We start from the raw sequence: 13,800 nt of genomic DNA, 5'->3' as shown, positions 1-13,800 counted from the left end.
GGCAACCTGGGAAATGGAGTCAGACCTCGCTCTTATACCTCGCGCGGTCGAAGGCGCCAATTGGCGCTCCTGTAACTGCGAGGCCTCTCCTCGAGCTGACCAATGAGAAGTCGTCTTGGTTCTCATCCGGGTTGTGGATGGTGGCAAGCATGGCACCACCGGTGAGGTACTGCATCCCCGGTAAGTGAGCGGTCTCCGCACGCAGGTCCAGGCTGCGTGGCACACAGCTTAATGGGAGCCCGTGGCTGAGGCAGCTTGTCTTCTGCAGGCGAACGTCTGTGTAACTTGGAGGAAGGCAGCCCCGGCAGCGGCACCTACACCCGGCACGGCTACATCTTTTCGTCGCTGGCTGGCTGCCTGACGAAGAGCAGCGAGAATGGCGCGGTAAAGGAAGCGGCTACCCAGGGCGCGTTCCCTCTCGGGGTGCCATTGAGTTCTGGTCCTTGGGCACAGGCAGTGCGGGCGGACGCGTCTTTTCGGTGGCTCAGCAGCAGAACGCTTCGGTCTCCCGACTTCTCCGAGCCGTGATCCCTGCGCTGTGCTAAAGCACACACGCCGCACACCAGTTAGGTTGATCTGGCTTAGTTCTGTGGATGCACTCGCGGAAGGAAGTGGAGGGGAAAGTACGCAAATCTGAAAGTAGCCAGGCCAGCCGAGAGTTTCCCGTCGTGCATCTCAACTACCTCTCCGCCTTCACTTGGCTCTTGTGTCCCACCTCACTGACATCAGTGTAGTAATGCTGGCGATTTCCAGTGTGTTAGTGCACCAAGCTCTTTCTTGTCTCGAAGCCTATGCAATTCACGTGCCGTCTATCTGAAACACACTCCTGCTCAACCCCTTTATTGAATCGGTTTTTTTGGTTGGTTGGTTGTTTTTCCTAGAGAAGCCCTACTGCACCTTCTGACTAAAAAAAAAGAAAAGAAAGGAAAAAAAATGTGGGTTTGGTGGCAGTAGGATTGTTATGCCCAAGAATCTTCCTCCAGAGCACTTATTTAAATGTTACTGTTGATCACTAGATTCTTGCCCAAGTAGACATTTAAATGTAGCCATGCTCGGAGGTACACCAGGGTATCCCCATCTTCTAACAGGCACACATAAAAGCAGTGGTTGATATATGTAAGACAATAAAAAATAGTAATAAAAATTAAAACCAGCCGCGCGGTGGTGGCGCACGCCTTTAATCCCAGCACTTGGGAGGCAGAGGCAGGCAGATTTCTGAGTTCGAGGCCAGCCTGGTCTTCAGAGTGAGTTCTAGGACAGCCAGAGCTATACAGAGAAACCCTGTCTCGAAAAACCAAAAAAAAAAAAAAAAAAAAAAAAAAAAAAAAAAGAAAGAAAGAAAGAAAGAAAATTGAAACCTTAGACTGGGCTTGTGGCTCATCAGTACAGCGTTTACCTAGCATGCCAACCTTGGGACCGCAGATCCAATCTCCTGAAAAAATTTTTTAAAAATTCTTTAGGGACTGGCTAAATCTAAATGTGTGTCTCTCTCTCTCTGTTGTACTTATCTGTAAAAAAACAGATTCCAGTCTGTTGGTTCTGGAGATAAACTCAGCCTGTGTGTTCAGTCACTGCATGGATGTCTCTTGAGCACTTTCATGTGGTCTGCTCAGTGCTGCCCTTATCTGCTACTGGGGATAGAGTCTCGAGCCCAATACACTTAGCTTTTGTTACCGAGGGAGGAGGCAGACACAGATCATGAGCAAATGCACAAACATATCTTCAAAAGAATTGTGCAGTCCAGTGAGAACATGTAACAGGCTTTATGTAATTCTGGATAGTGACAATTTTTAGGCATCTGAGGATAAGTAGAGGTGGAGGAGTGGATCCTCATGTAGAGAATGGGTTAGACAGACAACGTGGCATGGGAGGGACTTAGTCAGATGAGGAAACCACAGAGCAAGAGAGATAAGAGAGTACTCACACCAGCTGCCACTGGAGTAAAACAAGAGTTGCCATTCATTGCAAATCTTGTCTTACAAAGTTAAAAAAAAAAAAAACATAGCTTGGGAGAAAGAGTCAAAATATTCATAATTATAAGCAATGGGATTTATACCAGGAAGTCCCAAGAGAGTCTTCAGTAATTTAGAACTAATCGGAATGACCATATTAAACCTGGCAGCCTAATTCTAATGGCCTCTGATCCTCTTTATTTCCTAAATTGACTGATGTCCTCTGCTATGGGCTATAAACAAATCTATAGGCTGCCTGCCCCTGTGGCCTCGACTGTTCTAAGATAACCCTGTATTATTCTCAAACCTCAGTTATCTTTAGCTAAGGCTTGCTTAGCCAGTACACTGACCTTTGAATTCTCTCCACAGCTTCCCGTGGTGTCAGTAATGAGAGAGACAGAATCCCAGTTACTTCCAGATGTGGGAGCTGTCGTCACCTGTAAGGTAAGCTGGTCCTAGTCATTGTGCTTAGGCCCCCGATTCTACAACTGACATGGTCCAGCGCTTAATACGGTAGTCCCTAGCTATATGGGGATGTTTAAGTTCATTACTGTTAGGTCAGTTTCAGGAATGGATGTGTTGACTCACACCTTTAGTCCCAGTACTCAGGAGGCAAAAGGTAGGTGGATACTTGAGGCCAGCCTGGTCTATGCAGACAGTAGTAATTCCAGGACAGCATGGGCTTCATAGAGAAACCCTGTCTCAAAAAAAAAAAGAAAGAAAAGAAAAATGAAAAATTTATTTTTAGTCAGGCTAAAAAAAAATATAGATATGATTTATCATATCTGTGGTCTCAGTATTTGGACGCTGAACAGAATTATTGAACAGTATGTTCAAGACCAGAATAAGCTGCAGAGTGAGACCCTGCACCCTACAGTCCCAACTTAAGTACTCAGTAGCAAATTGTGGTTAGTGATTGCCATATTAGTTGGCACATGACTTTTGTTAGGGGTGTGTGGGAAAGTGATGAACTAAAGTACATCCTTTGTTCTAGGAAATGATTTTTTTTTTATTTGTTTTATTTTTTTATCTCATGTATATAGGTATTTTGTCTGTATTGTATGCATGCCTGGTACCACAAAAAGAGGAAAGGGAGGGGTAGGGGAGAGCGTGCGTCAGTCAGTAGGTGGCTTATCCGGTCAGTCACTTCCATGCAAGCCTACTGACCCATGTAAATATGTATCCAGGAGAAAAACAACTCAACAAAGATGCCTGGTTAGTTTTGATCAACTTGCCACATACTAGAGTTACCTAGAGAGAGGGAACCTTAGTTGAGGGTTGGCCTCCATCAGCTTTGCTGGTCTATGGGACATTTTCTTGATTGGCATTTGATATGGGAGAACCCAGGCCATTGTGGGCAGTGCTACCACTAGGTAAATGATCTTGGATTGTATAAGAAAGCTGGCTGGTAAGCCAAGGAGAGCCAATAAGCAGTGCTTCTCCACGGCCTCTGCTTCTCTTCCTGACTCTAGGTTCTGCCTTAAATTTTGAGCTAAGCCATGGTGGCTTCACGCCCTTAAATCCTAACACTTGGGAAGCAGAGGCAGGCAGATCTCTTAAGTTCAAGGATAGCCAGGGCTACACAGAGAAACCCTGTCTAGGGGAGTGGGAAAGGGGGACAAGTAAGACAGAGTTGCTGAGGCTGGCCTCAGACTTGCTATGTAGAACAAGCTGGTTTCAGTTTGAGACCCTCCTGTCTCAACCTCTGTTGTAGCTAGGACTGTATTATAGACAATTCACCACAACACCACATCTAATTTAGGCTTCCTGAGTACTTCTCTTTAGATTCTCATAATAGCACTATCAGGTAGCCACTGTGGCTTTAGCCCACAGACGTGTTTTAGACAAAAATAAATAGGTGTTACCTTCCCTTAAATTGGCTGGGTAGATGGCTCTCAGATTAAGAGCACTTGCTGCTCTCAGTTCCCAGCATGTACTTTATAAACAGCTCAGCTGCCTATGACAGCATTTTCGGGGGTGGGGGGGATAGTACACCTCTAGTCCCCATGGGTACCTGCACACAAGTGCACATACCCAAATACAGACACATATGTATATAATTCTTTGAAGTGAAATGAAAGGCTGGAAGATGGCTTAGTAGCTAAATGCATTTACTGCTCTTGCAGAGGACCTGTGTTTAGTTCCCACCACACACGTAGTAGTTCACAATCATCCATAACTCCAGTTCCAGGAGATCCAATCCCTTCCTCTGACATCCATGAAAACCAGGCACAGGCATGGTACACATACATACATGCAAGCAAAACACTCATTGCATCAGATAAATCTATAAGCAAAACCAAACAAAACCGTTAAACCTATTGAGTAGTTTTCAGTTGTGCTAAAATCCTGTAACTCCTCACATGCTCTCCGGCTCCTAGAGTGACAGCAGCTGGAGCTCTGATGCTGATCCTCCTCACATGCTCTCCGGCTCCTAGAGTGACAGCAGCTGGAGCTCTGATGCTGATCCTCCTCACATGCTCTCCGGCTCCTTGAGTGACAGCAGCTGGAGCTCTGATGCTGATCCTTTTTCTGTCCCCTAGGTCTCTAGCATCAACTCACGTTTTGCCAAAGTACACATCCTGTATGTGGGATCCACACCACTTAAAAATGCTTTCCGAGGAACTATCCGGTAAGAGGTATTCCTGTGTTCACATTGGCCTCAGCACCAGGAGTCAGGAGAGGATAGTGGGCAAGACTGGAATTTGTGGAGCAATTACAGTTCCTTTTCCTGCACACTTTAGTCTTTCCTTTCTGTTTTACTTCTTGCCCCACAGTATATCCAAAGAAATGTTACATAAACTACAAGAAAAGGAAAATGTTAATAATGAGGATTTATAAATAAAGCAAAGGGATGCTGGTAATACATCTCAGTTGCTGGAGAAGTTCTCGATTTGATCCTTGGGTGCCATATAGATGAGATGCGGCAGCATTTGCCAGAATGGAGGCAGAAACATAAATTTCAAAATAAACCTTGGCTACATAGCAAGTTTAAGGCCAGCCTACGCTGCATGCAACCCTGTCTCCCTAAGAACTGAAAAAAGCTGTAGACTAGGTGTGTCAGGATGAGCCAAGCCAAACAAAGTAGAGCCTTGTAGGAAGCACCTTCATGTTCTTTTTCTGCTCTCCCATTTTTATTATTATTATTATTATTATTATCATTATTATCATTATTATTATTATTACTGTGTGTGCTCTGTGTGTGCTGACCCATACTACAACACACATGTGAAAGCCAGGACAACTTTAGACAACACGTCTTTAGTCCTGAGCCATCTTGGCTGTCCACCTTTTTCATTCTTTATTTTATTTTTTTGTTTTAAAATAGCATCCCCGTGTTTAGTTCTGGCTGATCTTGAACTCAGAAATGTTCCAGCTTCTATGTCCCATGTGCTAGGATTAAAGATGTGCACTACAACATACACCTTATTCTTTAATATTGATTGAGCCCAGAGGTTGTAGAGGGCCTGGAGAGATGGCCCAGCAGTTAAAAGCACTTGTTACTCTTATAGAGGACCCAGGTTGAGTTTCCAGAACCCACACGATAACTCCAGTGCAAGGGACCAAACAGGCATGCATGTGCTACACATAAATGCACGCAGGTGACATTGATACACACGAAATCAATCTTTAAAAAGAAGTAGAGAGCCGGGCAGAGGCAATTGGATTTCTGAGTTCAAGGCCAGCCTGGTCTACAGAGTGAGTTCCAGGACAGCTAGGGCTACACAGAGAAACCCTGACTTGAAAAACCAAAAAAAAAAAAAAAAAGTAGAGAAGGTTTTAGGGTGAAATGTTATATGGCTTTGAAAGGGAACAATTATGGAAATTTTTTTGTTTATTTGTTTTTTTGAGACAGGCTTTCTCTATGTAACCCTGGCGGTCCTGGAACTCACTCTGTATACCAGGCTGGCCTCAAACTCAGAAATCCACCTGCCTCTGCCTCCTAAGTGCTGGGATTAAAGGCGTACGCCACCACTGGAATTATTATATAGATGGTTTTGTTTGACTTGATTTGGTTTTTGGGCTTTTTTGGACAAAAGTCCTGTAGTCGGGCTGTCCTTAAATTCCATATGAAGCCAAGAATGACCTTGAATTTCTAATAACCTTTTCCATCGCCAAGAGTTATCAACACTGTTGTTCTGTGTTGTCCAAGAAAGGGTAAATTTTATCATGCATGCTAAAGACGGCCGTCCACCTTGGGACAGTAGGGAACTCTGTGTGGCCTATTCTATCTGCTTTCATTATTCTTTCCTTCTCAAGTAATTAATCTTACTTTCTTTGATTTTGGGGTTTTTTAGCAAGGAAGATATCCGGGCAACTGAAAAAGACAAGGTTGGTAATGAGTGGTCTGAGGGCATACTTTTGTGGGGGTGAGCATTTGTCCCTATGACTTTAGGAATCTTGCTTTAAAAATTATTGTCCCCAGGATTCAGCCTTTTAAGAGCACTTACTCTTTGTCCAGAGGAGTCAATTTTGTTCCCAGCACTCATACAGTGGCTCACAACCTCCTGTAATTCCAGTTTTAGGACACGGCAACAACCTATTTTGGCCTCCACAGGCACCCAAATGCATGTGGTGCATATACATTCACTCAGGCACACATAAATACACATATAATAAGTAAATCTAAAAGGAAGGATGATGGATGGATAGATGGATAGCTAGGAGTGGTGCAAACTCACCTTTAACTCCACACTCAGAAGCCAGAAGCTGGTAGACCTCTTGAGTTTGAGGCCAGCCTAGTCTCCATAATTAGTTGCAGAACAGTCAGGACTACAAAAAACTTGTCTCTTAATACATTTCCTGCAGTAACATGAAATTTAGATCACTGTCCTTTCTTACCATACAAGACATTTTTCATTCAGTTGACCAAAATAAAATTAAGCTGTTATTATTAATAAAAAATTATTAGCCAAGCATAGTGGTACATGTCTATAATTTCAGTGCCCATGAGAGAAAAGCAAGTAGGTGAACCCCTGTGTGTTTAAGGCTAACCTGGTCTACATAGCAAGTCCTAGGCTAACTAGGGCTACATAGAAAGACCCTGTCCAAAAAAGAACAAATAAATAAAAAGTATTAGTAGGCTAGGGAGTTGGTAAATGCCTACCGTGTGAGCCCAAGAGCCTGAATTTAGGTCCCTGACTCTTCTGCATGGTCAGTGATGCCAGGCAGACCCAGTCTGTATCTCTTACTCCTCTTTGGTTTTTGCAGGTTGAAATTTACAAGAGCTTCCGGCCAGGTGACATAGTTTTGGCCAAAGTTGTATCCTTTTGTGGTTTTTGTATGTTTTTCGAGACAGGGTTTCTCTGTATAGCCCTGGCTATCCTGGAACTCACTCTGGAGACCAGGCTGGATTCAAACTTAGAAATCCACCTGCCTCTGCCTCCCAAGTGCTGGTGGGATTAAAGGCATATGCCACCGCTGCCCGGCCAAAGTTGCACTTTTTATTCCCCAGATTTCTGGTTGTTTATCAGAAGAAGAAATGGAACTGTGCATGATGACATCATGTAATCATAGTACTTGGGAGGTGAAGACAGGAGGATCAGGAGTTCAAGACTGGCCTAGGATAAATGAAACCATGTCAGAAAAACAAGTATAAAAAGGGAGGGTAAGCGGGAGAACCGACAGCACTTACAGCCTCACTTCCCTTTACTGTGTGGTATGACTAGATCTCCCTAGGTGATGCACAGTCCAATTACCTACTGACTACTGCTGAAAATGAATTAGGAGTTGTGGTAGCCCACAGTGAGTCAGGTAAGTTCTTACTTCCGAGTCCCTTTCCCTGGGAACCATGGTTGTCTGAGAAGCAATAGGGCACACATACTTACATATTGAATAAATATTAAACAATATTGAAAAAAGATAGAAAATTAATTATGGATATCACATACCATGGTGGGTCCCCTACATTTGTAACACCTAGTGCTAAGAATGTAGCTTAATGGTAGTCCACTTCCTTAGCATTCATGAGGCCCTGTGTCCAGTCCCCAGCATCTTCCAGCCCAAAACAAAACAAAACAGAAAACCCCACAAGATAATGTCACCTAGTGATGTATCTGCCCTACTGTGTGTGAGTATGTGCCGATGCTTGCCCAGTGTTGACGTCTCATCTCTTAGCATGTCCCCATTGCTGAGTAATATATAGCTGAGCTTACTGAGATTAGATTGATCCCCTAAAGGTCAGAGACTTTTAACACAGTAACTGTCCCTGTGTATCCCAAAGTAAATTTTCTTTCTTTTCCCTTAGAGAAACGTTCCCTTAATGCTGGGGATGATACCCATAGTCTTCCGTATGCTAAGCAAGCTTTCTTCAGCTGAAGCCATGTCATGTGTGGCTGAAAAGAAAAGAGCCTCAGCAGGTGATGTGGAGTCACGCCTCCAACACTAGTTGTCGTCTTCTTCCTTCCAGGTGTCCAGATGGTTCCCATCAGCTGGTGTGAGATGCAGTGCCCCAAGACCCACACGAAAGAATTCCGAAAAGTAGCCCGAGTGCAGCCCGAGTTCTTACAAACCTAAGCTTACTTTACCCTAAAGAGGGAATCAACTACTTCTCAAAGTACATGTATGAAAAAACCTTTGAGATGCCGTGGTCTTTATTGAAGTACCTGCAGTCGGCTAGCAGCCATCTCTTGAAACTGTGTCCCCGAAATGAACACCCAAGGCTCCTGCAGCTGAGACAGGACGATCGTTAGTTCCCAAGTTTGAGGCCAGCCTGGGCTACATACTAAGACTCTTTCAAACAAAAGACAAAAATGTATATAATATTTGAAATACTATTTTTGAGAAACTGATTTTTATTCTCTGGGCTCATGAATCTCATTTAAAGGCACTCAACACACAAAATCATGTAATGCTGAAAATACCTTATGCCTTTATAAATATGTACATATGTACTTTCCTACGACTGGAAAAAATCTTTTTCATTTGTTAGTGATATAGTTTTCCTGGGGGGGGTGTGGGGTGTGTGTGTGTGTGTGTGTGTGTGTGTGTGTGTGTGTGTGTTTGTTTAATGAGACCAGGTTCAGCTTTTTCGTGTGAATGCTTGTGATTTTAACTCGGGTGCTCATGGTTGGGTAACAATTTCCTTTGCCATTTAAGCCATCTCCCCAGCCCATGCTGTCACTGTGTAGGTGGACTTGCAGTGTGATCTTTCTTCCTCAGCCTCTGCAGTGCAGGGATTACAGGCATGGCTACCATGTCTTCTGTTGTCTTTGGCAGAGAGGAGAATCTAAGTAGTATCGACTTTGGATCAGGTGTGTTTACCTAGTGGCCCTCATTAACCAGCCCGGGTCACCACCAGCTGTGTCTTGTGTCTGATATGTGCCCGCTTCCCTCTATGTGCACCATGTGTGTAGTGCCTCTGGAGGCCAGAAGAGGGCATTGGATCCCCAGTACTGTTAAAAGTTATAAGTTGTGCTCTCCAATTACTCAGCCACTGATCTCACACACTTTTGTTTAGTTTTTTTGAGACAAGGTCAGAGTACTATGTAATAAACATCTCATTAACGTACACTATGTGTAGTGAAAGCTGTTGTGCTTATGGGTGATTCAAGCAGCATGTGAATGGTTCTGAAAATGCTGTGTGAAAAACATAGCTACTGTGACAGAGTAGGTATCCCTGAACTGTTGACTGAATTGACAGGAGAGGCGGGATTGGTGACAAGACCAAAAGAATTGTGAAGGAATTAGGTAAGTGTGAAGGTGTTCCTAGCACGTGGAGGTCAGAAATGAAGGCCTGAATTTGAGGGAGAAAGGAGAGCTACAAGCTGAGCTTGAAGGCTGTAGGTGTGGCTCTTGCTGACATGCAAGGACTTGGAAGTTCAGCTTGCTTTGTCTCCCAGCTTGAAGGCTGTAGGCGTGGCTCTTGTTGACATGCAAGGACTTGGAAGTTCAGCTTGCTTTGTCTTTGCTGGAGGTAAACTCTGGGTTCAGCCTGCCTGGGTTTGTGAGCTCTGGTCACTAACCTTCAGCAAGTTAGTATGTTTTATTTAGTTTTATCTCCTCAATGATTTAGCGTGTATAAGTGTATGCCATGTGTATAAGTGTGTGGAGGTCAGAGGACAGCTTTTGGGAATCAGTTCTTAGCTAACCTTGGTTTTTGGTTTTGTTTTTTTTTACTTAAAAGTTATTTTTAAATTACTTTTAAATTATTAATTTTACTTTTAAAAATTATGTTGTGTAATTAGAATTGTGTAATTGTGTGCACAAGACTGAGCCACAGCGCATTGACACAGCATGTGTTTAGAAGTCGAAGGACAGCCTTGTGAGTCCGTTCTCTCCTTCCACCTTTCTGTGAGTTCCAGACATCAACCTGAGGTCCCCAGGCTTGCACAGCAAGCTCATCTACCTGCTGAGCCATCTCCCTGGCCCGCACCTGGTCTGGGCACCCATCTTTTTTGCTATTTTTGCTGCATTGTGTGTTCTAGACAAGCTTAGCCCGTGAGCTTCCAGGGGTTCTCCTATCTCTACTTCTCACTGTAGAGTACTGGCATTACAGATATATGTTCCTGCATCCAGCTTTTTACATGGGTTCCAGGGATCAGACTTAAGTTATGCTGTGGGCAAGTGCCTTTACACACTGAGCGCTCTCCAGTCCAAATAAAAATAAAAAGCTAATTTTGTCTGTGTGGAAGTCAGAAGTCAACTTGCTGGTGGTCAGTTCTCTGCTTCTACTATGTGGGCCTAGGGGTCAGACTTGGGTTTGGCTTCGCACCAGCCCACCTTTGTCTCCTTCACTGAAATTTTTATTATGCCCGATGTGACACACTTGGCACTTGGGCAATTCTAACATTCAGGAGGTTTAGGCAGGAGAAACACAGGGTAAGGCCAGTCTAGGCTACAATAGCAAGATCATCTCAAAACCTGTCTTTACTTAATTAACTAAAGGGCCTATCTTAGGAGTTTCTATTGCTGTAGCAAAACACCATGACCAAAAGCAAAATTGGGGAGGAAAGGGATTATTCAGTTTACACTTTCACTACACTGTTCATCCCTAAAGAAAGTCAGGACAGGAACTCAAGCAGGGCAGGAACCTGAAGGCAAGGGCTAATGCAAGGACTATGGGTACCACTTACTGGCTTGCTCAGTCTGCTTTCTTATAGAACCCAGGACCACCAACCCAGGAGTGAAACCACCCACAATGGGCTGAGCCCTCCCCATTAAAATTATGACTAATTAAGAAAATGCCATACATCTGGATCTCATGAAGGAATTTTCTCAATTGAGGTTCCCTCCTTTCAGGTAACTAGTTTATATCAACTTGACATAAAACTTGCTAGGTCAGAGCCATAAGCAGGTATGTGTTTGTGTTTTGTTTGCTGTGCTGAGGGTCAAATTCAGGCCTTCACACATGCTAACTTCATGCTTTGCTGCTGGGCTTAACATATTCAAGTTCCAGGATTCAAGAACAGCACTAAAAATGGAAAGATTTCTTGTACCTTTGATCTAGTTTCCAACGTTGGTGACACTTACAGAGTTTTATCTAGCCAAGAAGCCCAGTGGTTAATAAAGAAGGAAAGGAAAGGAAAAAATTAGGGTACAAGGCTTTAATCTCAACACTCAGGAGTAGAAGGCTGGCCTTAAGTCTACATCATGAGATTCTGTCATGAAAAGTAAATGAGGCTAGAGAGATCACTCAGTACTTAAGGGCACTTGGAGCTCTTGCAGAGGACCTGAGTTCAATTCCCAGTACCCACATGGTAGCTCACAACCATCCCTAACTCCAGGAGATCCTAGGCCCCGCTTCTGATCCCTGTGGGCACCACACATACATATACAACACATACATACATACATACATATATACATACAGGCAAAGCACTCATGTACATAAAATTAATCTAAAAATAAAAAATTCTTCAATCTGGGCTATACAAAACTCTCAAAAAAAAAAAATTAAGAGTTTAGGGTTATCTCTGGATACAAAGTAAAATATGGGCCAGTTTGAATGACATGAAAATCTGTCTCAGAGTGGTAAGTCAGTGTTATTGATAGCGGTCAGTGTTTCCTCATCAGGATTTTGGGATTATTTTTGATGAAGGAATATGTAAGATTGCTTAGAGCATGCTAATATGGTAGATCATTGTATTTGCTATACAACTGATTCAGATATTTACAAAATTTCAGGCTTTGTACTAGATAAAACATCAGTTCTTAATTTTGATTCCATTTTTTTTCCTAGTATCACCTAGAAATATGCTGAGAATTAAATTTCTTGGCAGCAGGGTTTTTTATTTTGTTTTGGGGGCTTTTCGAGACAGGGTTTCTCTGTGTAGCCCTGGCTACACTCACTCTGTAGAACAGGCTGGCCTCGAACTCAGAAATCCTCCTACCTCTGCCTCCCAAGTGCTGGGATTAAAGGCATGCGCCACCATTGCCCAGCTCTTGGCAGCAGTTTTACATTTTCCTTTCTTTATTTCCGTACTTCAGTGAACTTAAAACATATCAGTTATTACTCTACCTTAAATAAGTATAAATCAAGGATTAGGATAATCAACTTATATCAGGTGGTGTTGGTGTGAGCTTCTAATCCCAGCATTTAGGAAGCAGAAGCAGGCAAATCTCTGAGTTCGATGCCACCCTAGTCTATGGAGAGAGTTCTAGGATAACCAAGGCTACAAAGAGAAACCATCTCAAAATTAAAAAATAAAAAAATTTTTAAAAATTAAAAAATTAAAAAAATCACCTTATTTCACTATCATACAAAAGCATGGCATTCAAAATCAGACAAGTGGTATGAACCAGGAAATGCTTTAACTCTAGTGATTTTTAAGCAAAGCTATCATAAAAAGCAGGCCTTGGATTCAGCCTTTGTAGGTTTGATCCTTAGCACGAGTGTGGACAAGGACTGGGTGGGGTGCAGCTCAGATCGACACTGGTTGTGTACCTTCCATCCAGCACTGCAAGGACAGTCTAGAAAGTTGCTATGATCACCCACTATGACTTACCTGCCATTATCTACTGCTTTTTGAGACATGATCTCCTGTATTTCAGGTTGCCTTCAAACTCAATTGATAGGCCTCCCTCTCCAATCCTGGGATTAAAAGTATAAACCCCCAGTGACACACCCCTAAGGCCATGGGTAACAGTTCCACCAACTTCAGACCAAATATTCAAACATAAGCTCATAACCATTATTCCAAAAACACTTGCCCTTCTTTTCATTATGCTGTATTTGTGCATGTGCCATAGGTGTAGAGGTCATTGCACACCTTTGAAGTCAGTTCTTGCCTTCCTTCCACCTTTACATGAGTTGAAATGACAAGTGCTTCACCTGTTTACTGAGCCATCTTGCCAGCCCTTCTGATGCTTAAGTTATTCTATGTGTTTTACCTATATGTATGTGCACCATGTGGGTGTGCGCTGGAAATCAAACCCACAGTTTGATTTGTTGCATATAAAAGCATATATACAAAAGCAACAAGGACCACTGATCTCCAAACTCTACTGGAGATCCAGGAAGCCATGTTGGACATCCAAGTTACTGGTTTCTTGTCCCAACTAATAGGATGGGATTTTAGTTCTATCAGTGTTATTTAATGGTTGGTAAGATTTATTTTCATGTGTATGAGTGTTTTCCCTGTGTGTATGTTTGTGCATTGTGTCCAAGGCCAGAAGATGATGTTGGGTTTCTAAGAGTAGCCAATGCTTTTCATCTCCTGAGCCACCTCTCCAGCACCTTTAATATTCTAAAACCCTTTTCCTGGTAAACAATACCTTAAGTGTGCACCTCAAAATGAATGCTGAGGTTTTCTCAGACCAGATACAACACAACAGGAACATATTGCACATCACTCCTTTATTATACTGATCTGGAAAGAGACTTAGTTGTTATGCCCAAACAAGTTCT

The 13,800-nt window shown here is 43.1% G+C and overlaps 2 protein-coding genes across 3 annotated transcripts in view; one reads left to right on the top strand and one right to left on the bottom strand.

Moving 5' to 3' along the window:
• Window positions 1-49: 49 nt before the first annotated feature.
• Exosc1 (exosome component 1) lies at window positions 50-9,462 on the top strand. Of its 2 annotated transcripts, XM_031390341.1 has the most exons (8): window positions 50-180; window positions 269-384; window positions 2,322-2,396; window positions 4,496-4,584; window positions 6,251-6,284; window positions 7,164-7,214; window positions 7,622-7,706; window positions 8,362-9,462. In XM_031390341.1, exons 1-8 carry the CDS (start codon window positions 138-140, stop codon window positions 8,466-8,468), a joined length of 600 nt encoding a protein of 199 aa, XP_031246201.1. In that variant the 5' UTR covers window positions 50-137; the 3' UTR covers window positions 8,469-9,462. The 2 variants fall into 2 exon arrangements, with proteins under 2 accessions (XP_031246201.1, XP_031246202.1); XM_031390342.1 differs by lacking the exons at window positions 50-180; window positions 269-384; window positions 2,322-2,396 and adding an exon at window positions 6,663-6,665 and having other exon boundaries at window positions 4,539-4,584; window positions 6,251-6,288.
• A 3,270-nt stretch (window positions 9,463-12,732) lies between these two features.
• Pgam1 (phosphoglycerate mutase 1) overlaps window positions 12,733-13,800 on the bottom strand; it is a 9,155-nt gene continuing 8,087 nt past the window's right edge. The window contains exon 5 of the mRNA XM_031385004.1: window positions 12,733-12,850. Within this exon, the coding sequence (XP_031240864.1) occupies window positions 12,733-12,850 (118 nt within the window). The remainder of the gene's footprint in view (window positions 12,851-13,800) is intronic.

Source organism: Mastomys coucha, unplaced genomic scaffold, assembly GCF_008632895.1.
Source record: "Mastomys coucha isolate ucsf_1 unplaced genomic scaffold, UCSF_Mcou_1 pScaffold21, whole genome shotgun sequence".
Taxonomy (NCBI): domain Eukaryota; kingdom Metazoa; phylum Chordata; class Mammalia; order Rodentia; family Muridae; genus Mastomys; species Mastomys coucha.
This window is presented reverse-complemented; position numbering and strand designations above follow the sequence as displayed.

What these genes read in the sequence shown, in the direction of transcription:
- Exosc1 (XM_031390341.1), top strand. Translation starts at nt 138, where the DNA reads ATGGTGGCAAGCATGGCACCACCGGTGAGGTACTGCATCCCCG. An exon ending in GGTGAGGTACTGCATCCCCG is followed by an intron (nt 181 to 268) that starts GTAAGTGAGCGG and finishes TGTCTTCTGCAG; the next exon opens with GCGAACGTCTGTGTAACTTG. An exon ending in GCTTTCCGAGGAACTATCCG is followed by an intron (nt 4,585 to 6,250) that starts GTAAGAGGTATT and finishes GGGGTTTTTTAG; the next exon opens with CAAGGAAGATATCCGGGCAA.